The sequence below is a fragment of the Dioscorea cayenensis genome, unplaced genomic scaffold (genome assembly GCF_009730915.1).
Source record: "Dioscorea cayenensis subsp. rotundata cultivar TDr96_F1 unplaced genomic scaffold, TDr96_F1_v2_PseudoChromosome.rev07_lg8_w22 25.fasta BLBR01001281.1, whole genome shotgun sequence".
Taxonomy (NCBI): Eukaryota; Viridiplantae; Streptophyta; class Magnoliopsida; order Dioscoreales; family Dioscoreaceae; genus Dioscorea; species Dioscorea cayenensis.
Genome location: NW_024087672.1, coordinates 15362 through 41055, shown reverse-complemented (window position 1 = coordinate 41055; position 25694 = coordinate 15362). Strand labels below are relative to the sequence as shown.

Genomic DNA, 25694 nt, shown 5'->3' with positions numbered 1-25694 from the left:
TAAATTCGGATGTCATAACAAAAACTATGTAATGTGTATAAAATGAAAATAGATTTGAGTTATGGCTGGAGATCTTGAAACCAATCAGATATTGTCCTGGCAAGCACTCTGGTGTCATTAAGTGAAATAGATTTGAGACTCTGAGCAAGAGCGTCTGCTGGAGTATATTGATGTCCAACTGCCCATTTCAAGTCCTGCAAATGTTCAGTACACACAACAATGTCAATATTATCTTAAAGTTCCACTCAGTTTTAAATTTTTAGCAGCAATCATCTTTTGTCAAATTTCATCTCAGGATGTATTTAGATCATAGATGGAGAAAAGCATTAGAAGAAAGAGAGATTATTTGTTATATATAGCTCATAACAATGGCATTTGAAGAATGTAGTAATATATGTCCAACCAGAGACAGAAACATTACAAGAAAGAGTGATACTTTGACAGATATATATATACTCCCTATCAATACTAGACTACTGATTAGTAATGTTGCTTTTGAACTGAATGTTCTGAGACGCACAATAACGCGAAGAAAAGAATATGAAACATTTAACAGCATACAAGGATATGTGACATGGAAAACTCAAGAAATTAGAAGAAAGGATGCATCTACGACAGAAGACAGAGATCGCATCATTTTCAAACTGTGTTATGGGCTATGCAAGCTGTAGTCATATTTTTAGTGGCATTAGAAGAGTGTAGTGATAACTTCTCACTTTCAATACATGGTAGATCAACCACTAATGAGAAATATTGAATGAAAATAGTGATATCTGCACTAGACGACAGGCGTCGTATCGTTTTAAAACTGTGTTCTCGGCTACGCAAGCTGTTGTCAAATGTTTTAGTGACATTAGAAGAGTGTAGTGATATCTTCTCAACTTCAATATGTGATAGATCAACCACTGATGAGAAACATTGAATGAAATAAGTGATACTTTGAAGGTTCTATACTCCCTTGTCTATGTCTATGTTAAAATACTGATTGATGGCATCATTTTCAAACAAAGTGTTGATCATGATTCAGAAAAATACCTGTAAGCAAGGAGTGAGATGATTGCCGGACAAGGTAATTTTCTTCAATGTGCCACCTATAGAGTCAACCCGAGGACTCAGAATTTGTTCCACGGTGTCTGTCTCATCAATCGCATCGTTACTGAATTTAACCTGTAAAAAAGAAAGAACGAAATGTCAAGCATGTTCATGATTAAACTTTGAACATGTGACTTGCTCTTTTCGTTACAAAAAACTGAAGACTGTCAAGGAAAGAATACCAGTAGTGTGTGGGGAACATTATAAGATTGCTTGAAGAACAGCCGGTTTTCTGATGGTGTTGGCCTGAATTCGGATGTACCTTGAGAGACCTGACCCATCACAGATGGAAGCTGATCTACAAACTTATTGAGAGATGTCATAATTTCCTGATCATACTCCTGTACTAGTGTACCTGTGGTATCTAGTAGGGTCTTCCATGCGTTCCCTAGAAAATCCATCTCAAAGTTATCAGTATTAACTTATTTATCTCATTAGCCTCCATTTGATTCTAACAGGTGTAAGTAACCATGGATAAATCAAGCACATCTATCTCTAGGAATAATGTTACTTAGTATTACTTGTGTGCACTTCCAACAAGTTTTGTGGATATTCAAGCATCACGAAAAAATTTTCCATTCGCAAATAAAAACTCCAAATCTACTTTGCCATTCCAAATCTTCCTTATTAATGTTTAAAATCCAACCCAAACATCATAATGATTAAATGCCTGTGCATTCACCCATTGATTTTTGTAGAGGAATAGGCAAAATTGTGACAAAGAAAGAAGGAGCAGAAGGGAGGCCTAGTTTATTCGACAATTTTCATCAACTTAACAAGCTAATAGCCTATAAAGGGCCAGATATATAATTTTATAAAAACAGAGATAAATTTTGATTTAAAGATCTTAACACAAGGAAGTTCTTGCAGTAAAAAAGCAAGCAGGTGTTGAAGCAGTTATACGCAATTAACTCTTTTTAATAACAAATACAAAGATATAGGATAAAGTAGATGGTTTCTTATCTACCAGAAATGCAACTTGATACCTGAGACATCTCTTGCCATGGAGTAAAAAGGAGATGCTTCCATAAGTGGCATCATTTGGCTAACAGCAGGACCTAGCTGCAACACATGGTGTATTACATTACTAGATCATTGAATTTAAAAGCTACAAATAGTTTTCAGTAAATTCAATAAAAAATAATGCATTAAGTGATTTATCATCTTTAACAAATCCTCGTTAAATGAACACATACTATTAACCAAAGATATCTAAAGTATTTAAAAACAAACATTATAGCACCAAACAAATTAGAGAATGCTTAATCTTGAATCAAAAGCAAGCTCTATAACTCCTTTTAGCAATCCTGAGAAGAAGAATTACCTGTTCAAAATAAGGCACAGCTTCTGAAGCTGGTCTGTTGTTGAATGACACAACAGCATTTGCCTTCCATAAGATACAGAGAAATCTTTTGTTAGTTAAACCAAACAACAAAAATAATGATTCTTATCTTCCTCATCAATTACTGTAAATCAATTTCAGAAATTATCTCTCCAAGTCCAAACCTTTGGTATCTTCTCTGCAAAATAACAACCCACAAGCAACTGGAGCAGTGCACCATTGCTGCAAACAACATGCACATTCCAATTCTAACAATTAACTTCAAGAAAATGCACATAAAGCTCAATACACATTAAATGCGCAGACTCTAATTTCAGTTCGATGTAATGGGTAACCTGTGACCAACAGAGTATAGGGGCAAGTTCACCATGTCACTGGCTGAAATATTAGCATATGGAAGTCCTGAACTGAAGAGCATCTCCATGCAGCTATGGAACCTCTCATGCACTTCTTTTGCAGCTCTCTCATGATCAAAAGTCACATTATAAGGTACTGAAACTATTAGATATCCCTCTTTCGCCAAAAGCTCCATCAAATAACTACAAAGCCAATGCAACATTGTCTCAATTTCATAAGAACTAACAATTAACAAATTTTCATGAAAAGAGCTTTTGCTGATCCCATTGTAACAAATTATATATACTCTTTTCTTGCTAAATTATTTCAAAGAAAGGAGATTTATAGAAGAGAAGGAAAACAAAGAAATCAGTAAACAATCATCAATTCTATTGTGCGAAATTCATACATATGCTGTTCAGATATAGGAAAAACACTCAGAAATCTTATCAAAACAAGAAATTTTCACCATGAATTATATATATATATATATATATTTTTAAAAAAAATAAACTACTTTGAAGTGATGGAAATGATAATCAATGGCTAAAAACTCAGAAAATGGGAAATTCAAACAAAATACGAACCTGTAAGTGACTTCAGGAGCAGCTCCGATGAAGGCGCCGCCGAGGAACTTGATTAGAGCCTTGGGCTTCTTTCCGGTAGGAGGAGGCACAACCAAGCAAGAATCCAACCTTTTGTAGATCTTCTTGTTCTTAGACGACGCATCTCTCCCTGCGTAGCCATTGGAGACCATGCGAACAAAGAATTTCTTCTTATTGGTAGCATTCTTAGAGTCGAAAATGGCGAGAGATTTCGGCGAGATAGTGCTTGGAGGAGCGATGAGAGCCATGGCTGAGCTCCAGAGAGAGAGAGAGAGAGAGAGTGAGAGCTGAGAGTTTGGCCACGAGGTGGAAGAGAAAACCAGACAGAGATCAACGGTTTATATTAAAGTGTGATTCTTAGTTAGATTATTCAATCCTGACCGTACAACTGGTCATATGTTTAATGGATTATATAATATTATACCCTTTTATATATATATATATATATATTTTTTACAAATGCTACAAAAGTACCAAATCAAAATTACTTGTGCAACAGATATGAAAATGCACTAGTTACGTTGTTTAAATGATTTCCTAAGAATAAATTCCCTGCCATACAACCTGAAAGAAAGGACAAGAGGTACCACACGGTATAAAATTTTCATATTTTAAGTGTAATATTTTTCAAAGTCTAATTAGCTACTAATTATCATATTCACTATAATATATGTCATATAATTGTTATATTTATACAGCTTAACTGAGGGTCAAAAGGACATTAAAAGGTGTATATATATTATGTGAAATTTCCAATGTTATACATACATACATATATATATATATATATGAAGAAAACCATGGTGATATATTATTCATTTACCTGAAATATTGTTGCAGCCTGTTACAATTTTTATTTTTCCCAAATAATAATAATTAAAAAAAAAAACATACAACATGGACAAAAATTTACCTTTCTAGTGTCATGTACAAACTCTGTTTCTTCTAGTATTATCAAAATTTTACACCTCCATTGGTTGCATGATGATGGATGCATGTACAAATGTTCCATCTTTCAAGAGGATGTTTTTTTTTTTAAGCTATATAATATACAAAAACATAGATTTCTCTCTAATAATCCATTCCTGTTGAATCCTTGCTGCTTTAAGCTCTTCATATATACACTGCAGCGACTAAGCAAAATCTCAAGCTTTGAAAGAACTGAAGCCTGGATAAGTTTCAAGCCAATCACCTATTAGATATTCTTCTTCTACATGCAGTGATCATCGGCAACTAGAAAAGTATAATTGGACTCTTTTCGATCTATTTTTGAACAATGCTTGAAGAACTATTGTTGGGTGTCCATGAGAAAAATATAATGGCTAGTGAAAGGGCCAGACTCAGGCCGATAACTCCGTTAAAAGGATGCAAAGGATGATTGCTGATCAGCCAGAAAGGTATATCATGTCTGTATCTCAAGAATCCACCAGTCTGTAATAAAAAATTGGTCGCCATCACCCCTGTACGTATTCCAATCAGCGCGGCGAGTTTACCGTTGGCTCTTTGTTTAATTCCAACAAGGGCTAACGACAAAAGAAAGAAACCTGGCACCGAATGCAGGGACCTGTCAAGCAATAGACATATTAATGCTGTGGATTATCACATCTAGTTTTGATTTCTGTATATATTAGATAATGAAAACAAGGTCATAACAGGAATACCTTTGAACGAAGGAAAATGCAAGGCCGGATATTATGATAGCACAGTGATAACCAAGGTCAGTTGTAACTTCCTCGAGGAGCCAGGACCTGAACAACAACTCTTCCACCAAAGCAATACCAAATGCTGTCACAGTTCCTCGAATAACCAGGATTAACATATTTCCATATGATGTAAGCAGCAATGCAGCTCCAGCTGAAGATGAAGGCAGGGCTGATGGCCAAGAAAGCCTTGCATAACCAAGCAATGCATTTGTTGAATGTATAGACATGACCATCATTATCCCTCCGACCAAACCTTTGAGAAAATCATGGATCTGCAGATCAATAATATAACTTCAAAATCCAACGGAGGAGGTTGATTGAAATGAAGTTTTTAAGGAACAACAAAACAACAGCAATATATAAACAAATGACTCTAATAAGTCAAGATCCTAGGAACTTGCAATATAGGTTAATCACTTGTGTATTGGAAATACATATCCAGCAAGAAAGAAGGTTGTACAAATCAGGATTTATACATAGAAGACACAGTGAACATGGAGTACTGATTCCCACATGTGTTAATGAACTACAAGTAGCCAGTTTGTGCAGCTTAAGGTTTTAACATGAAATATGTTAGCCTAACTCTCAAATGCCCACTGATCACAAAAAATGACATAGACATATTATGGCAGCATAGACAGTACAAAGTAATGGACAGCATGTTTTTAATCATTATCCAAAGAGTTCAAATGCAAAGCATTTGAAGAAATTAATATTTTCTAAATTTCATACCCTTGGTCGTGATGTCAGATCAAGACCATATTGTTCAACTGGATTTTCATATCCTCGAATTCTTTTGCCCCATAACATGACAAGGATTGTGGTGGCCACATAGAAACCTACAATGCAAGCATATTCAGCAACTACATTCGGAGCTTTTGTTGTCCAACTTTGGACAAGTGTAGGGAGCAGGGGTATCACCACCGGAGACCAAAGTACAAGTGCCATGCAGACAAACCCAAAAACCCTAGGGAAGAGAAACAACCAGTAGCAATTAGCAGCATAATTTTTCAATTTTTTTTTTTGGAAAAATATTACTAAAATCTTCAGATTAATAGCATGGAGATGTGTTTTAGTGCCTTACCATTCTTCATGAAAAAAAAGCCTAAGAGGACCAAAAATAGCTATAGATACTAGGAACTTGGTAATTTAAACTTAGCTAAGAACCTCTGAAGAAAAGCAAATAGCTCCTCTTCAAAGGTTTAGTGCAGAATATAAACCACGAAATATGACTTGCTGGAATTCATTTCCTAGCTTTGGCACAACTGGAAGAATCAACAGAGAAGCATTTGACCAACCTTTGAACTAGAGGACGATCAGCAATATGCAAGAAAGAGATAAGCCTGTCTGTCAGGCTCATAGCGCCACGTATACCACCCCAGAGAAGAGCAATTTTGCCTACTAATCTCAGCATTCCGCCCTTCTGTCCCAATTCTGCCAGTATTGCGACCAGTCTGCTAGTACATGTTCGTTGAAGACAAGTTATTGAACCAAACTGAAAAATAAAATACAAAAAGCATAATCTGAAGAACTGACCTTTCCTGGTCCACTTCTCCATCACTGTTAGTAGGTACTACAGGGCCGGCAACAGACATGGCTTTCTCAGCAAGGCTGCTCACCAAATTATTCTGGGTTTTTCCAGGGTCTTCTTCTTCTTCTTCGAGCTTATTGTGCACCTCTTGAAGAAGCCCCCTGTTATTAGACACCCTAGATGGAAATTCCAGGGCTCCATCCTGCTTGTAACTATTATTTTTCTGCATGGACAACAATGCCAGTGAAGAAGGAGCTTAAGAAAGAATACACAAGCACTTTAAACATGAAATTCACAATTTGATTCATTTAAACTTTCGACGGTTACCATATTCTGTGTAGATCTCAGGAAAGGATATCACATAGAAACAAGACAAGTATGAAAAAATTGACACAATTTCCACATCAACATGAGCTACAGATGAGGTTCACTCACAATTGCAAATGGTAGATGCGACAGAGTACCAAAAGTAGGCTCAAATGCTTAAGCTAATCATATTAGACTATGATCCACAACTCAGCCTAACATCATTCTGCTGTTTGCAGACCCTACAACTCTATGAAGAGTAAGAGTTTTGGTCAAGTTATAGAAAAAAGACGTTTAACATTACATACACATAATTATAATGTTAAGCAGGGACTACTTCCCAAGAATTAACAAAAAGAATAATAATAAATGATGTTATCATCACTAACTGAGATTTGCAAGTAGGCACATTAAGAAATAAGTATCAGGCTGATGTTCTAGACAAGATAATATAATTGAATCTAGTTATATACCTGATGTTGTGCAACAAAGGCAGATGCACCCAAGGCAGCTGTAACTGCCCCAACCATTACGCTGCTACCATCCAAATTAGATTTCTTGAGTCCAGTGTTCGGGCTATCAGATGATTTATCCGAATCACCATGTTGGTTATTAGCACCAACAAAATGCCCGCTGCTATTGACTTTTGTTTTTTCCATAACAAATTCACCATTATCACATGAAGGTTCAGAATGGCCCTCATCGTGCAGCACGGCAACCTGAAAATACTTTCTCAAAGATGCCAAACTTGTACCTACAATAACACCAACTGGCAGAGCTTTTCGCAAATGACTGGTATGCTGAATTGCATAAATTATGGTTCTGACTATGCATTCCCCTTCAATTACACCAAACTTCTCTGAAGCAATACCATTGTTTTTTGAAAGCAAATTCAAATTCAATTCATTGTCATGTACCACTGACTTGGATACTGCATCGGCAACTGTTTCCAAATCACCCACAAGATCACTTTCAATAACTTCTAAAACAGGAATAGCCAACTGGCGGCCAACCTCAACTTTCAGAGCCTCTAATAGGTCCTCTCTAACTAAACATATTAACTCATCTCTTTTTGTTTCCTCCATTTTGCTACTATATTCTGTCATCTCAGGCTCTTCAGTTGATAGTGATTGAACTCCTGAATATTCTGTATCAACAATAACATAGGATGGTTCTACAATTTCATCCCCATCACCTGATTGGTAAGAATAATGTGCAAAATGACCCTTTTGGTTGATGTGCTCATTCTCTCCATTACCACCTATAGAATTGGACTGATCTAGCATTTTCCACTGACCTGCTTCTGTGTCTAGAAATAGGTCGGTTGCAGAATCAGAATCTAAAGATTGCACAACCGGTAGAGGTACTGAATAGTCCCAATAAAGATAATTTCCATAAGGTAACATCCAGGGTTGGGGTGGGTTCACAGTTACGTTCATAGGAAAATTAGGAACATGCCTGATCTTGTCTATATTTTTCCCTGCATCTGTATTTTTCTCATCTAAATGGTTAACACTTTCACTGTTTCCTTTCAGTTGAGTAACACTTTCTGTTGAAGATGAACTAGGATTAAATTTGACCTTATTCTCAAAATATCTTTTCTCAAATTCATCAGAAGGACCAGCACCAACCTCATGGAGACTATTGTCTATTCCCTGATATGATTGTTCTGCATTTTCCTCAACTCTCATTACATTATTTCTGTTATTTATTTTTTCAGTACCATAACTTCTGGTGGAGGGGGAGTCCTCCAATGCTGGTGCTGCTTGTTGACTTGCATTTTCATCTATTTCATCAACATTCCCTTGATTGCTTGCCTTCTCATATTGATCAATCATATCTTCCAAGACTTCAAAGACGCTATTTACGGCCATTTGAGTGGAATCATCAAATCCAGTTAAGGCATTCAATGCTTCACTGACATTGATAGATGGCTCCTTTGGAGATGACGGCTGAGCTAAAGGTTCTTCTGCTTTTGGTGAGAGACTCTGGGAAGTTTGATCTGTCATATTCTGATTAGTTTTCTCTATGCTTTTCTGAACTTCAATTTCCTTTTCATCTATGGCCTGTTGATCAGAAGTAAATGAGGCTGATGTGGATGTTCCTTCAGAATCATTAGACGAGGTCGCCATATTCGGTTCGGTTATGGAGTCTACGCCTTTCAAATCACTGTTTTGGACATCATTTGTGTCATTTACATTCATCTGACTATCTGCTGATTTTCTGTCAGCTGCTCCGTCCTTTTGACTGATCTTGGGCTGTTCATTTATTTCCTCATGTGACTCATTGCCTTTATCAAATTTGACATCTTGGCTTGATTTACCTCCAACTTCAGAGTCAACCCCAGTATATTCAGAAACTTGCACATTGTTATCCTGGGAAGACAAGTCACTTGCTTGAGTGCTACTATCTCCAGGTTTTGGTTCAGACAAATTTTGTGATCCTACTCCATCATCAGCATCCACCTTGTTATGCTCTGGAAAATAAGTATCACTCTGACTACTCTCAGAGCTTGAGACTTCTGTTAACTTCTCTTCAACACTTGATTTAACTTTTGATGCCAACTTAGGGACCCAACCGATTCTTCTAAGCACATCAATATTTAAGTTGGTGCTCTGATTTTGTAAAATTTCACTAACAACAGATGTCAACTTCCCACGTACATCTTCAGGCACAGCTCCTTGAAGAGCTTTCATGAGTGTCTCTCCTTGTCCAATCGCAGTCAAGACCTGGAGGAAGAAAAAGGAAAAAATAAAAACCACAAGGTGCAAGGTGTTTAACCTACAAACTACTGTACAAGAATGAAAATGTAGATACTAAAAAGAAATTGAAATAAAAAATGCATTTCATATTCTGCACAATATTTTCATATCCTAAGAAACAGCAGCATCCCATTCAAGAATTCCGTACTTCCATTGTTTTCTTCTGATGCAAGATTTCAGAATTTCATAGTTTCATCAAGAATTTGCGGCCAGAAAATGGAAAAATTTATGGAAGGACAACAAGTCAAACCAAAATGATCAAGAAAAAGATGCCACAGAGAGTTTTGGCATGAAAAGTGTGGATAAGAATAATGAAGCAAATCCAGCATCCAATCAAACTACCATTTCCCAAGGATTCAGAGTTGGGAGCCATACCTTCTTTTTCTGTTCATCATCCAGAGTATCAGGCATCGTAGCATCAAGCATATTCATAACAACAGCTGCAGTTTGTAACACTTGACTTTGCTCAATATCCAGGCTATCACCTCCTCCCCCATCTTGATCAGCATTGATGGATGAATTCTGCTTCAGTGCATCATTTACATCCTTCCAAATTGCACCATCCCTTTCCCTAAGTACACTGTTGTTTTGATTCACAAGAAATCCATTTACATAATTTGACTGGGCAAGTCTATAGAAATTGCCCCTAGTATTGTTGACAAACAAATGAGGAAGATTGGAGGCCTGGTGTATTTTCTTCTCCGTCGTAATGCCAGTCTCTGATGTTCTGCCCCTTACAAATGCTTCACCTTTCAAAGGATTGATGGTGACATCCACATCTTTCAGCAGAGGATGACGGCCCTTTAGAAGTGCAAATTCTACTCCTGTAAGCCACTGCATTAATCACATGCGTTGATATCATACCACTGCATTAATTCAGAAGTGATTATCAAAGGATGAGCAAGGGTTTACGATAAAAAAAAAAAAAGGAATAGCTTCAAATAATCGATTAAAAAGGAAATTTTGGTGAAAATTAAAAATAAAAAAAATAAAAAAAACAAAATCTGCTTCATATTGGAAATAATTCCTAAACAATCACATGCATTCCAAGCAGTCCAATAACAAGATCCAGCACAACATTCCGTGTTCATCACTTACAACATTACTTGCTCGTCGTTTTAATCCAAAATATTTACAGCAGATGCCAGAGACTGTGACTAGGAATTACTCAATAATGACATGAGGTAGTTATTATGCAAGTCGAACTCGATACTCTATTATGTTGAACAAGCTAAAGTTTAACATCCAGAAAAAAGAAACTTGAAGATATTGTGTATGCTTACAGACAAGGAAAAAAAACATAAACACTGAAAAGAGAACTCAAAAAATTCCAATCATATAATTCTACAACATAGCAAGGACAAAATAAAGTGAAGGCAGGGATATAAAATGAATAGCCCGAAGCTAAACAAACAAGGTGATGCAAAAGGCCTAAGAATAAAATATGGAAAGAAAAAATAAACAAAAGAAAAAAGGAATGGAACATGGTTATGGGAGAACTGCAGCATGATGTTGTTGGCAGTATAAATCAGATCTAAGATAGGTGGTTTTGTGACTTTCTTGGGCTAAAGTTTTATTCCTATGTATTTCTTTTGAGTTTGTCATCTACAAGAAATGTTCTGACAAGACCAGGCCTTTCACTAGTTTTAAGTTAAGTTTTAGATGGGATAGTTTCTGATTAATATTCTTCAATTCATTATTTTGGCAGACTTCAGAGTATCTTCTTGGATGATAAGGGTATGTTCACCAAACTAAGAATTGAAGAAACTACGGATTAAGATGCCATATCCATATGAGAAGATTTGTCCCAACAATAGTCCTCAACAATCACTAATCATTTGCTTTGCTGGTCAGATAATTCTGCAGGTACATGTTATAAGCAACTTTTTCCTTCATACATAATTACCAAGTCAAATATGAAAGAATGAAGCGATGACTGTAAACACACACATTAGACACAGACAAAAAGCAATTACCTCAATAGCAAGATGTTGGCACCAAAGGATGCTTGATCTCTGACTTGTGGTGATGGTTGAAGGCAAGCATGAACAGAGAAGCAGACTTGTAAATGGATTTTCTGCTATTAAGGTTCGCGGAATGGAGAAAAGTGGTACAGTGCCATCATCACTCTGGCAAATATGAAAAACCACTCTCAGGCATGAAAAAGAAAATGCATAGAACACTTTAAAGACCACTATAAACCAGTTTGATCTTCAAAAGCACATGCCTAACAATCATATATAAGAAAAGGAGACAGTATGATAGCTTGGCATTTTACCAGTAGATATAGGTCACAACTGATAAATTGTTACTACATTCTAGCTCTATCACTAATAAAAGGCAGCAAACCTTCAGAGCCAATTGACCAAGGGAGGCAGCTGAATTATATCAAGCCATAGCCAAGCTAAACAGATGGAAAAATCTAAGAAGTTCCACAAAAACATAACCATTAACAAGCAAACATTAAATAGACTGGTATAGCTACCATTAATCTTCATTTCGAAAAATCAAAGCTGATGGTATACTTCATCTGCACAAAGGAATTTCAGGGTAGGAAGCAGATAATATTGTTTAATCACATGTTATCCAATGAATATACCTGTATAAAGAGAACAGGGATCTTCACACTGCCAACCAACTCTCTTGTACTGGAATTTGAATAGAAATCCTCTATGAAATCAAAACCATAAGAAACCATAGATACAGCAGTATCAAATTCACGTAAAGATGTGGCTGCTAAAGCTTTTGTGACATCAAAGCGTTTGGTCTTCCCTTGGAAGAGCTCCTGGCAGGACATACATACTGAGTATAAGTTTCTTATACCATACATGAAGTGATGAGCTGGGATTTGCATGCTATCCACAGAATATATATATATACATATTCCTAATTACATGAATCAAAAGAAAGATCTAAGCATCAAATAACATAGTGCTTATTTCATGTTCATAACTGTGTTGTCCTCATTATTTGTTGGGGTAAAGCAAAACACATATACACCAATTAACCATTTAGAGAGGAAAAAAACCTTATTGGCTCGCAGAATATCAGCCAATCCAACGGCAAGCTTTTGGTCCATCACTACATGATGAGGGAACGACCTTGTAGCTTCCTCTAAATCAAAAGGATTGTCAATGCAAACAGCAGCTGTCAGAGGGGTTGTCTCTCCAACTTCAGCAAGGTGTTTGGTCAGCATGTTTGCGCCATAGCCCCAGCCAATGCCCATCAATGTTGTCCAGGGTCTTGCCTTCTTAACATACTGTATAGCTGTGCAGATATCATCGCTATCAGCAGCAGTAAATAACCTACATAGAGCAAATGTTATAGAGGCCCTAAAATTACAAAAAGCTCTATCCATTTCAATCATAATATACAAATAAGAATCCGATTCACTAACTAATAAGTTCCAACACAAAACTGAAGAAAGGCGTATCCTTTGCAAAATAAAGCATCTTTCAGTTCAATGCCATGTAAACACCTTTTGCTATCTTATTGTTCATGAAGGAAAATCAAATAATTTCACAAAATGAAATAACATTATCTCGCATAATCACCATAGAAAGCACAAGAGAAAAACAGGAGAAAAAAATTTCACCTCGCCGTTGTCAAAGGTGAGCCAGCACACCCTCTTGGATTCATAACAATGGGGAAGTACCCATGTTTCAGAGCATCATGAACAAACAACCTCACATTCGTATCCATGCTCCCCTCTGTTGTCCCAGGCACGATCAACACCGTCGTATCCAACCCATGCTCCTTTCCAAGGTCTAAATTTTCCGGCCAATCCAAGGATAACACCCCTCCATCCTCCGTCCCAACGCAAACCCTCTGATAGCAAACCTCATCCGCAAAATCCCTTTCTTTGCTGTCCTTCACTGGGATCAATCCTCGGCTTAGATTCACATAATGCCGCTCCTCTCGAACCAGCCGATCATTCACACCGTCAAGAAGCTCGCCGCCATCCTCAAATGAAACCGAAGGACATCGGAGGAGTACGCACCGATTGAAAGGTGTGGGGCTAGTGAAAAGGATCCAGTCCCCCACCACACCAACTCCATCCACCTCCGCATCCCGGTCCGCCCTCCGACGGGACCGGTCAGAGGAGATGAGAAAGGCAGCGCCTAGGGCGGCGGCGGCGGGGACGAGGAGGGATTGTAGGGACGGAGCCAGTGAAAGAAGAATCTCATCAAAGGGGGACTTCGCACGAATCTCAAGCCGACGACGGCGATGGCAGAGGCGGAGGCGGTTGCTGTGAATTGAAGGGAAAAAACTATCATTGATGCTGGAGTTCCGGTGGAGAAGAAGAGGCGGGGGCTTGAAAGGGCATCGAAGGATCATGAGGAAGCTTTAGGGTTAGGGTTTGGAGATGAGAGCTTGGAGAAACCCTAGCAATGGAGGAGGGAGAGGATGGGGGAGCATTGAAGGGTGTGGCGGGGGACGCGGGGGCGGGAAGGCGATGATGAGAGGTGACACGTGTCAATGGAGCACTGAAAGTACCATAATGCCCTTGATCCTCTATTTTATTGACGCTTATATTCATTTTTAAAAAAAATTTTATTTATTTATTTATTTTGCATTTTAAGGGGATTGTAGACAAGGCAGTGGATTTTTAATCTATTATGAAATTTAATTTCTTTTTTATTTTTTTCCTTAATTCATCGATAAGTTTTCTATTTATAGTCCTTGTATTTAGTTTTTTCTGTCATCGAATAGATATATATATATATAGAGAGAGTTTTTTTAATAATTCTCAATTAGTAATTAAACCCTAATGAACTTCCTTAATACAATGCAATTTATATATATATATATATATATATAAAGAAAAGGGGCTAAAACTAATGCAAAGAATAACTAAAAAACAAATGTAATAAAACTATAAGGTATACAAAAACAATATGAAATCAAGAAAAAAAACACAAATTAATTAAGTAAATTAAATAATAATGATTGAAAATTATGTCGATCTTCAACAAAAAACATCATCTTCTCTTGATGTTAGAACATCAAAAGGAATTGTCACAACTCCATTAATGAGCTCTTCCTTTTACTTATCTTGCTAACTCTTATCCCCATGCTTTAAAACTAGTTGATGATGATCTTTGTTTCCATGAAGATTAATTAAATCCTATTATTATATATTGTTAATTTGTTTATTTTTTTTTTATTTTTTTTTTTATTTTTTTGTCTTCATGCTTGCTTGGTTTTTCTCATTTTTGTGTTGAAAATTACAAACAAAAGTGATGCCATGATAATGTCAATTTCCATCATGAATATTGTGAATATATAACGAGGATGTCTCATGAAGGTCATGATTATATTACAAGTAAAATTTTATTTATTATATATATATATATATATTAGGCTATTTTATTGTCTTTTCATGCATGCATGATTGTTCAATTTGCATGGAAAAATAAATGCAAAAAGAGATCTTTTAATATAAGCTCATGGTGTCAAAATCAATGAAGAATCATACAAATAAACTCTAAGCCTTTGATTATATATATATATATATATACATTTTTAGTAGTCCCTTGTCATTTTTAACTAATTTATATGGATTAAAATAAATTGGTTGAAGTTGATGGTAATCTAAATTTTATAAAAAAATATATTAATTTTTTAATATTAATTTTTATTTAAAATATACTTTAAAAAAAATGTGTAGTTGAATATAATTTATTAAAAATTGTAGAACTGTATTAAATATAAATGATAAATTTAAAAAAATAATACTTAATACTTCACAAATTTTTTAAATGAATAAATTAAACAAACAAAAAAAAAATATTATGAAAGATAAAAAGAACTTAAGTTTTACACAAAGATTAAGGATGCTCCTAAAATTTAAAAAGAAGTACTATGATATTACAATTTTACACTTATATTTCCATTGATGCACACTTTCTCTTTAAATAAACTTCATTAAATAGGAAAGATAGAGTTTAACAAATCATGATTAATACTTATAGAATTTCTTAAAAGTGGCAATCAATTTGAAATAAAAAACAAAAATCCCTAAAATGATAAATAATCTGGACAAGAGGGGTATATAATTAATCATTTTACATATATATTACAAACATTTATGAATCTAATTCATTTAGTGATGTCATTAAATTTTAAATCTAGGAATGTCCCATATTACGTATACAATATTAAATAGTGCATGACAGTGTAGAAACATAATAATTAATCGTAACTCTGCATATCACCGTTATAAATAGCAACCGTTTGATCATAATTTATCGACTAATATCAAATATTTTTACATTTTAAAAAGTTATATGCGACAAAAAACTTATAGTGATATATATATATATATATGAGTATACGTCAACTAATATATATATATATATATATGAGCATACGTCAACTACAAACATTTATAGTCAGCAACAACCACAAGGGAAGAGAGACAAATAGAGAAACGGGTAATGGGTTGATTTTGTTTTTTTCTAGCTTTGTTCTGTAAGTATTAATAAAAATCAGTTTTGATGGTTAAAATTTATTTTTTACTATACTACTATTTGTAAGCACAGTAAGAATGCTACTATTCACAAAAGTTATTGTGCATTCCAAATTAAATTCATTAAATTTGAATTGAATGATGATGATATGAATATTTTTAGATTTGAAATTTACGAAAGTTTATAGATGGCGCATCCTCTTTGTATATTATATAATTATTGGATTTGAATGGGAGAAGGAAAAGAGGAGAGAATGATCATTTAATAGGGTTAATGAAAAGGGTGATTGAACAAGTTGCATTTATAGTGATCTAGTGAAGATTTCTCACAAAAAGCATGAGATAGGCCATCAAAGTGCACATCAAAACTCCATTATTGGAAAGCCAAACATTTCTTTACTTAATTAGGACCCACACACACTCATTAGTGCATCTTGTCCTCTAATCACTAATTTTAATAATTTTATTTTAATTAAAATAGTATTAACCATTATATGTATACAGAGACAGCCCGTCTTTAGAGAAATTTACTAGATTTCAAATCTAAAATTTTTTTATAGAACTATGAGATTTATATTTAAGAACTATTGTTATTTTATATACAATAATAAATAGTGTTAAAGAACGACAAATTATATAAAATAAACAATATTAGTTTTGACACAATTGATGTATAAATAATAGTTGTTTGCCGTTAAATCATCATTTGACAGTTATTATCAAACATTTTTAAAAAACAGTAATTATAAGGATTTATGTAGTTGAAATAAAAATTAATAGATTAGAGTGAAAAATATATATAATATTCAAATAACTACAATTGAAAATTTTACATGGGTTTAACTCGAATCAAGAGATTCTTTATTTTGTATTTTATTAGAAATAATATACAAAAATATTTAGAATAATATAAAATTTTAGTAAATATATTTTTAAAAATTATATTGCTATGATAAAAATAATCTAAATAAAAAAAATTATATATTTAATTAAAAACGTAGTGTAATTAGCTCGAATTACTACTAATTCCACAACTAAATACAATATTCAAGAATAAAAACATATTTAAGAAACATTGATTATTAATAAAAATCAAAATTTATTAATTATTTTAATATATTAAACTATATATATATATTAAAAATTTAAGAATTAATTAATTAAATTATATAAATTACAGCTTTTGCCAGGCAAGTCAAGGGTTGTCAAACAAGTTGCAAGCACTCAGGCCCACAAAGCTTTAGTTTGGCCCGGCCCAAGAACAAGTGGGAGAGTGGCAGAGTCGTAAATAAGAACAAGAACAGTGGCAATCAATGAGAAGGAAAAGGGTTGCGGGTGGGGGGCCCACAATTGCCTTTTTGGGGTTGCGAGTGGGGCCCATTCAATACGATGCCGTCAAACACGACCGCTGGGGAACTTTCTGGAGACCGGGCACGTCCACCAAAAATATCTTTTGCTGTGTTCGATCCCAGCCGTCCACTCGCCCATCGTGCCATCGTACGGCTGTGATCATTGTCCCTACGATCACCTTATGCTCACCACCACTTTGTCACATCCCATCACACGTGTGAGAAAATTTAAATTTTTATTTATTTTATTTTTTATTTTAATAATAATAATAAAATAAATATATGTAATATAAAACACCTCCAAGTTTTCAAATTCCATGAAAAAATCTCTCAAATATTTTAATTTTATATAAAATTAGCTTGATTAGAATGAGTTTAATGCCAACAAAATGAAAGTATTTTTAGTATTATAAAATAAATAAATAAAATAAATAAAATTTTAAAATGAGAGAAAGAAAAATAAGAAAATTCTTTGATGAATCGTAAACTTGTAATGATTAATAAGTGATTTTTTATTTTTCTCTGTTTTGGCGACTCAAAATTTTTTTTTAAGTAACTTCTATATTTATTATAATGGATGTCATTATTCTTTAATTACATTATTGTAAACCAATATTACAAGGCCTTTAAACAAATAAAAATAAAAAAAAGAATTATTTTCAGATTTATTGTAGTCAAAATTATTCATTTAGAAGGATAATATTTTAATTTGACATTATTTATTATGATTTATCTGCAATTCTCAAAGTAATAAATTATTTAAGATGTCATTAACTTGTTACAATTTATTCGAACTAAATAAAGAAAAAAATAATAATTAATTCCTATTTCATTACTGTTTAAATTAAAACTCAATTAAATTACTCTATAATGATATTATGCATGGCAGTTTACACAAATAGTCAAATACAACAAACACAAAATTAAAAAAAAAAATTATATATTTAATAGTATTTCAACAAATTTACATGTGGCAATCTATTTTAAGACAAAATCAAATCACATGATACAATTTCCATAATTCAAATAAAATTCTTCCAAATATATATATATATATATATAATTATCCTTTTAAAAAAAAATAATAATTATCACCAAAATATTTATAAAACAAATTATAATGTAAAGTTTGAGTGAAATTATGATAAATATATAAAATTAAATCTACTTGCCAAAATTAAATTAGCTTATTTTTTTAATAAATTTTCTTCCAATTTTTTTTTAATTAATAAATTATTTAAATATATTTTTTTAAAAAAAGAAAAAAGAAAAAAGAAAAAACTCACCTTAAACGGTAACTTCACCAAAAGCGGTGACGGTAACCGAGCTCGGTTTCAATACAAGCAGTTAAAAAAGGACTGTTTCTGGAGCCTTCTCTCTTTCTCTCTCTCTCTCGGAGGAGGTCGAAGAGAAGAGAACGAGAGAGAGAGAGAGAGAGAGAGAGAGGGAGAGGAGTTCTCTAGGGTTCCACTCTTCTCGCTCTCTCTCTTTGCCTTGATTGCCTCTATAAGACGTAGCGTGCTGGAGATGTAGTTCTCTTTCTCTTTCCCGTGTCGTAGAGGTCTTTCTCTCCGTTTTTAGGGCTTTTTTTAATATAGTTTTTGGGTGGGATTCCATGGCCGCCGGCGGGGACAAGAGCGGAGACTTTTACGCCGTCCTTGGGTTGACGAAGGACTGCTCTAATGCGGATCTTAGGAATGCTTACAAGAAGCTCGTCCTGGTGAGTTTTTTTTTTCTTTTTATTGCGAATCAGGATGATTCTCGCTGTCTTTTTTTCTTTTTCTTCTTTTTAGGGTTTCATGGATTTGCATTGTTCTGCGATTTCCTCTAAAAGCTTGGATCCTTTTTCTTTGTTTTTACGGAGATTTAGAATGACACAAAAAAAGTTTGGATTTTTGATGAATTGATTGAGAACTTCCCATTTTCTTTCATGATCTGCAAGATTTCATCCTTTCTCTTCTTCAAATTTTTTTTTCGCAAATCATTACAGTTTTTTTTATTCATTAAAAATTCGATTTTTTTCTTGGGGGTCTCATTTTCTGATTAATTAATCGATCAATTTGGTAATTAATTATAAAATTTGATTTGATTGATTGCTTAATTTATTGTTTTTTATTGTGAAATATAGAGATGGCATCCAGATCGATGCTCGTCTTCCGGGAATTCAAAATTCGTTGAAGAAGCCAAAGAGAAATTCCAAGAAATCCAGGAAGCTTATTCGGGTACCAAAATCCCATTTTTCTTTTTATTCCCCCTAATTTTATTATTTTCTAATAATTATTCTTTAATTTATTATCATTTTTATTATTGTTTCCTCATAAAAAATCGATTTTTTTATATATTTTTTTAATTTTTTTTTAATTTTAAATATTTGGGCCCATTTTTCTCTCTTATCTGTGATTTGATCAGTTCTCTCTGACTCCAACAAGAGATTCCTGTACGACGTTGGAATCTACGAAAGCGATGATGACGATAACGTGAGTCCGTTATCTTTAACGGCAACCCTTCCGTTTTCTAATTTTTAATTTTTTTAATTTAATTTTTTTTTACTTGAAAATCAGGGAATGGGTGATTTCTTAGGAGAAATGGCGCAGATGATGAGCCAAACCAAGCCCAGTGTAAGCCTAATTTATAATTCCAAAATAATAATAATTAATTAAAATTTATGGGAATATATGGTAAAGATCCCTGTGAGAACTGAATTTTTTTTGTTTCAGTCCTTCTGAGCTTCTGTTGTACTTGTAGGGAACTGTATAATTAAAAAAAGGAGGCACTTTTCTCAGGAACCTGCGTGGAATTTTTCTGCAGGTCCCTGTGAAGATTAAATGTTTTTATTTCAATCCCTTTTAAAGAAATGTACCTTTAAAAAATTCAAGTAATATGAGTGTAGGGTACATGTAAATATTAACATTTACAAGGGTCTGGCAGGAAAATGGGCAGGAGAGCTTTGAAGAGTTACAGAAGCTATTCGTTGAAATGTTCCATGCGGACTTGGATCTGGGCCTTGGAGCAGGCCCACAGAGGCCCAACAAGCCCATCAACGAATCCAATGTCCAAGATTGCTCCACATCCTCATCTAACGGTGTTAACAAACGGTGCAGCTCTGGCAAAGCCAAACTGGATGAGTTTAGCTTCACTTCCACTTCCTCTGAGTTCTGCTTTGGGGTGAGTTCTTTGCTTTTTTTTTTTTCCATTCTTAGTCCTTCAAATGTTCCATATTTGCATATTTATTTCTTGTTTACTATATATATATATATACACAAAAAAATATAATATCCCAGAGTGGGTCGGGTTCGAGTAGCAGAGATTTGGGTCATGTAAGGAAATGGTTTTGAATTTAAATATTTATGTATATATAAAATATTTACTCTGGACTAGTTTAGAGTATGTGAAGCCTAAAAATTAGGATGAGTGGGTCAAAGGATTTTAAAAATTAGTAATGGGAATTATCTTTGCTTATTTGATGCCAGCTTGAAATGGAAAGAAACATGTTAACATATTCATCAGGAAAACCAAGTTGGCAACTTGGTGATAGTAACTTTTGGGACCTACTTGCAGTTGTAGCAATGTGACTTCTATTCATCTCTTTCCCAAGTCTTTGTTCATGCATGAGAAAAAAACCACATGCTTGGCATCTGCTACTGTTGTTCTTATCTCATTACTTTTCAGTTGAAAGCATAACACTGTTCTCATTGTCGAATATCTCTTTGTCTTTTATATTCATTGCTTTTATCACTGCCTTAATTTTTTTTTTATTGTTGTGGCAGTGTTCTACTTTGGACATCAGTGTACAATACCTGCATATATTGTTGGTAGCCATTGCCTTGTTTCTTATTAATCTAACTTGCATTTGGTGGTTTTTGACTAGTAGAGGTTCTTTTTTTTTTCTATGTATATAAATGGTATTGCTAAACTTATCCATTTCATCTTTTAATTTTGTTTAATTGAACTAAACATGACTAGTTATTGTTATACTGATAAACCCGCATATATTGTCCGTTGCCCTTGCCTTATTTCTTATTAATCTAACTCACATTTGGTTGTCGATGAGTAGAGATTCCTTTTGATACATATATACAAATGGCATTACCAAACTTATCCATTTTTCATCTTTCAATTTTGTTTAATGAAACTAAAAATGACAAGTTATATATTGTTATACTGATAACCCGCATTTATCATCGGTTGTCCTTGCCTTGTTTCTTATCAATCTAACTCACATTTGGTTCTCGATGAGTAGAGATTTCTTTTGTACATATACAAATGGCATTATTAAACTTATCCATTTTTCATCTTTCAATTTTGTTTAATTAAACTAGTTATCGTTATACTGATACCTGCATATATTATCGGTTGTCCTTGCCTTGCTTCTTATTAATCTAACTCACATTTAGTTGTTGATGAGTAGAGATTCCTTTCATATATATATATATATATATATATATATAAATGGAATTACCTAACTTCTCCATTTCATCTTTCAATTTTGTTTGATTAAACTAAGCACAACTAGTTATTGTTATATTATTTGTCTTTTGAATTCACAGTCAAACAACACAACAGAATCATTAAAAGGCATAAATGGTGGCGGAGAAGGCAGCAGCAGCAGCAAGCGACGGAGCGGGAGGAAGCAAAAGGTTTCGTCGAGACATGATGTATCATCAAGAGATGCCGAAATCTCAACATAGATCACCATCATAGGTTGAGATTTTAATTGAGGTTCATGTTAGTGTGTTTTCCTTTTTGTCAAGATTGGTTCCAGTTTGCTGATATAAATGATACCATTAACCACAAATGGTTTGGTTGATTTTTTATCAGCTTTTGGTTCCCAATTTGAATGAACCTTAAGTTTATTCATGTTGTTCATCTTTTGAATTCAAGGATTTAATTTTATTTTGCAATCTCTCAATCTATTTATTAATTTTTATTGGAACTTCAGTGTCAAATAATTTTAATTCTTTTATTTATTTTTATTAATTGGATAATATTGAGGAATTGTATGATTGAACATAACTATTTCTTGAGGATGGGATTGACATAGACCAATGGTCAATTTAAACTTGTCACTAATATTTCTTTCTCTTTTTATTATTATTAATTATTAAAATTAAAATTAAATTTTGTTTGGACATTTTAATGATAAAAACATCTAATAATTAAACTGTTGACATTATCTTTATGTGTATGTATGCATGTATGATGTATCATAGAGGTGTAAAAATATTTATCTATTTAAAAAATATATTTTGAGTTTTATTTTTTTAAAAAAATTAAGATAAAAAAGGTACCAATTTCTAAGGACCACATTGGATCTCTCTCTTATGTTCCTTGAAGTTCTAAGACATTAGATCTTTTTTGAGCATTGTGTGGCTCTCCCTTGTCTTTTTAAGGGGACCAATTCATTAAACCATCTTCACCTACTATTGAGGCCATTATTATAATAATTAAGATACTAGAACCATTTACATTATTAATTTTAATTTAATATTTTCATAAACTATTGTATATTTATTTTTATTTTTTTTTAATATATCAAAAATAGAGCATTCATAGTACTTGTTGATTGATTGGAAAAAGGCAAGCTATGTCTCCCAATGAAATATGTCCGTACCAAATAGTTCCCATACATACATACATATATATTTGAGTTTTAAAAAAATTAATCTAATATTTTTGAATTCCATACAAATGTCTCTCATGCTCTTTGATCTTCATTAAAAATCAAAATTTCACTTTTTTAATATAAAACTTATACATCTATTTATGAAAATTAACATTAATAAAATTATTATTTTTTTATTTTTTAAAAATAGATAAATCATAATTCATTAAAAAAAACAGAAACATACAAAAGGAGATTGGACTCATTGGAGTGGACAAAAGAAAAACAAAACGGAGGAGAAAAGAAATAAAGGGGAAGTCAAGGCAGGTCGCTGGCAGTGGACTGACCTAAAAGCTAGTAAACAACAACTAAAAAGACAAAAAACAGGGTCCATTATAAAATAAAATTTATTCTAAAAATTAAGTATAACCAATATATGTATATTAATTTGGTCATGGCCATAAGTTTTAGTATTAATGAGAAGGTGAAGTGGGAGAAAATGGGACCAAAAGAGATGGATGAGGAATGAGTGATGGTTGAAAGGTTCATTCATTCAATCTTTCAATACTTACAAGCAAGAACCCTAAAATCACACAACTTGCCAATTTGCCAACCTCTCTTGACAAGGACTACTCCTTTTTAACTTTAATTAACATATAATTAATTAATTAATTGATTAATATAATAAAGAACAAGAAGGCTTTTTATCTATTTGCACAATTTGATGAGGACAGTCACTCACACAAGTTGTACATATAAAAGTTGGTTGATTGGAGCCTTGAATGAGTGAGTATACTCTGTACATATCCATATATCACCATTTGCTTATTGCAATGGGTCCTATTGGCTTCATACAATGGTTACTCTGACGAGTAGTGATCCCACGAACTCGAGTCCGTGGGATCTAAAGCGCAACCGAGATGTGGCTGCACAGCAACCACGCCTTTTACCTTTTATAAAAAACTATTTTTACCAGCCTCCATAAAGCTTAAATTATAAAAATAATAAACAAAGGGTATTTTGGACATTTGCTTTAACCACACTGCCAAATTAACAGTTTCTTTCTCTTTCTTTGGTCTTCTTCTTTTTCTTCTTCGTTTTTTCTGAGTTTTTTTTCTGTTGAGTCTCTCCTTGTATGAATTTTCCTGATTAACTGAGTGAGTTTTGAGTCTTGATGTTTGTAAGAAATTTGTTCCTTGTGATGACTACTTTATATGTATTGTTTATCAGGGTGAATGGTGGGAGATATTTGATTCATTCGTTACACTTGGTTTTGCAATTCATCATTCTTTATTTTGCTTTGCTTTTCCTTCAACTTAATTATTAAACCATTCATCATTCTATGCAACTCTTTTCTTTTCTGCAACTTAAGTTAACTAGGAACAAAATCACCATTTACATTCCAAGTAATCTCACATCATCTAAAAGTCTCAAAAAGGAAACTTATTTATTTATTTATTCATTCATTCATTTATTCCAAGAGTTGAACACATTACTCCGATCACCGGCCATACTCCTGCACCTTGGACTACACCGACTGGCCCGGCTTCCTCGTGCGGTGGGTCGCATGGCCTGCAGCCTCGGCCAAGCGGCGTTTGACCTGCTTTATCTATTCGGGCATTCGCTTCAACCAGTCCAAGATCCACGACAGCGACGACAGCCATTGTTTCTCTCCGCAGGCCTCACCGAGTTGCATAACAAAGAGGAAAAAACAACGACAAAGGGAAAGAAGCTATTAATTTGGCAGTGTGGTTAAAGTAAATGTCCGGAATACCCTTTGTTTATTATTTTTATAGTTTAAGCTTCATGGAGACTGGCAAAAATAGTTTTTTATAAAAAGCAAAAGGTGTGGCTGCTATGCAGCCACGTCTCGGTTGCACTTTAGATCCCACGGACTTGAGTCCGTGGGATCACTACTCTACTCTGACTCAATACTATAAAACACTGTTTAATCAGCGCTTTTGGAGTTATAGTATGGGTTTGACATTCTACGAGGGTTCACATCGGAATTTTTAAAATTATAAGATGTTTTAAATTATAAAGGGTTTTAAGGTAATATCATGTATAAAAAATAATATAATTAAATAACTCTTATAATAAAAACTGTTATATTTTTTGGATTTGAAAAGTCTTATGGATGTTTATTGCATAAATAAGTAAGTGAAATTAAAGTTTTTTAATTATTAATATTATAAATAAGATAAATAAAAACTTAAATGTAATAAAAAAATTTAATTTGTTCTTTGAGTAACTCTGGGAGCAGATTATGCAAAGTATGTATAAATTATATTCTCCATCGTCTAGGGTTACATGGTATGAGAGATTTATTATTGTAGGATTATGGTTTTTGATATATCATCTTAGGTGCACGTGGCAGACTTTCATTATCTCGGTTGTTAATCCTCCCTATGTGGTGAATTATTAAGAGGTCGTTAAACTATTGTAACTGATGCCTCTTTGTACTTGCATGTCTCATTGATGGTGCTTGTTGCTTTTATCAAATATATAGATACATATATAATGTTTAAGTGAGAAATTACTAATATACCCTCAAGAAAAACTATATTTGTTTATATGCTTCTATAAAACACAAT

The 25694-nt window shown here is 33.6% G+C and overlaps 3 protein-coding genes across 5 annotated transcripts; 1 reads left to right on the top strand and 2 right to left on the bottom strand.

The window, feature by feature from the left end:
- Window positions 1-28: 28 nt before the first annotated feature.
- On the bottom strand, window positions 29-3675 carry LOC120256088. Its single transcript, XM_039263860.1, has 8 exons — window positions 3358-3675; window positions 2770-2973; window positions 2599-2656; window positions 2417-2479; window positions 2079-2154; window positions 1275-1480; window positions 1036-1167; window positions 29-194 (listed from the first exon to the last, which is right to left on the bottom strand). The coding sequence occupies exons 1-8, from the start codon at window positions 3621-3623 to the stop codon at window positions 60-62; spliced, it is 1140 nt and encodes a 379-aa protein (XP_039119794.1). The 5' UTR covers window positions 3624-3675; the 3' UTR covers window positions 29-59.
- Window positions 3676-4273: 598 nt separating this feature from the next.
- Window positions 4274-14087, bottom strand: LOC120256077. 2 transcript variants are annotated; one of them, XM_039263844.1, is made up of 11 exons: window positions 13273-14087; window positions 12706-12982; window positions 12277-12462; window positions 11654-11806; window positions 10053-10511; window positions 7389-9644; window positions 6615-6832; window positions 6377-6532; window positions 5811-6045; window positions 5037-5350; window positions 4274-4939 (listed from the first exon to the last, which is right to left on the bottom strand). In XM_039263844.1, the coding sequence occupies exons 1-11, from the start codon at window positions 14013-14015 to the stop codon at window positions 4639-4641; spliced, it is 5298 nt and encodes a 1765-aa protein (XP_039119778.1). In that variant the 5' UTR covers window positions 14016-14087; the 3' UTR covers window positions 4274-4638. The 2 variants fall into 2 exon arrangements, with proteins under 2 accessions (XP_039119778.1, XP_039119779.1); XM_039263845.1 differs by having other exon boundaries at window positions 12706-12944; window positions 13273-13399.
- Window positions 14088-18877: 4790 nt separating this feature from the next.
- Window positions 18878-22407, top strand: LOC120256090 (dnaJ homolog subfamily C member 24-like). Of its 2 annotated transcripts, none has more exons than XM_039263863.1 (6): window positions 18878-19218; window positions 19627-19720; window positions 19908-19975; window positions 20060-20116; window positions 20427-20663; window positions 22062-22407. In XM_039263863.1, exons 1-6 carry the CDS (start codon window positions 19114-19116, stop codon window positions 22068-22070), a joined length of 570 nt encoding a protein of 189 aa, XP_039119797.1. In that variant the 5' UTR covers window positions 18878-19113; the 3' UTR covers window positions 22071-22407. The 2 variants fall into 2 exon arrangements, with proteins under 2 accessions (XP_039119797.1, XP_039119796.1); XM_039263862.1 differs by having other exon boundaries at window positions 18881-19218; window positions 22046-22407.
- The last annotated feature ends 3287 nt before the right edge of the window (window positions 22408-25694 follow it).

Excerpts from the sequence above, each read along its gene's own strand:
- LOC120256088 (XM_039263860.1), bottom strand. The coding sequence starts at position 3,623 with ATGGCTCTCATCGCTCCTCCAAGCACTATCTCGCCGAAATCTCTCGCC. Across the intron at positions 2,155-2,416 it reads CTGTGCCTTATTTTGAACAG|CTAGGTCCTGCTGTTAGCCA; the intron begins GTAATTCTTCTT and ends CATGTGTTGCAG. Across the intron at positions 1,168-1,274 it reads ATGTTCCCCACACACTACTG|GTTAAATTCAGTAACGATGC; the intron begins GTATTCTTTCCT and ends TCTTTTTTACAG.
- LOC120256090 (XM_039263862.1), top strand. The coding sequence starts at position 19,114 with ATGGCCGCCGGCGGGGACAAGAGCGGAGACTTTTACGCCGTCCTTGGG. Across the intron at positions 19,721-19,907 it reads AATCCAGGAAGCTTATTCGG|TTCTCTCTGACTCCAACAAG; the intron begins GTACCAAAATCC and ends TGATTTGATCAG. Across the intron at positions 20,664-22,045 it reads CCTCTGAGTTCTGCTTTGGG|TCAAACAACACAACAGAATC; the intron begins GTGAGTTCTTTG and ends TTGAATTCACAG.
- LOC120256077 (XM_039263844.1), bottom strand. The coding sequence starts at position 14,015 with ATGATCCTTCGATGCCCTTTCAAGCCCCCGCCTCTTCTTCTCCACCGG. Across the intron at positions 12,463-12,705 it reads ATATTCTGCGAGCCAATAAG|GAGCTCTTCCAAGGGAAGAC; the intron begins GTTTTTTTCCTC and ends ATGTCCTGCCAG. Across the intron at positions 6,533-6,614 it reads GGAGAAGTGGACCAGGAAAG|ACTGGTCGCAATACTGGCAG; the intron begins GTCAGTTCTTCA and ends ATGTACTAGCAG.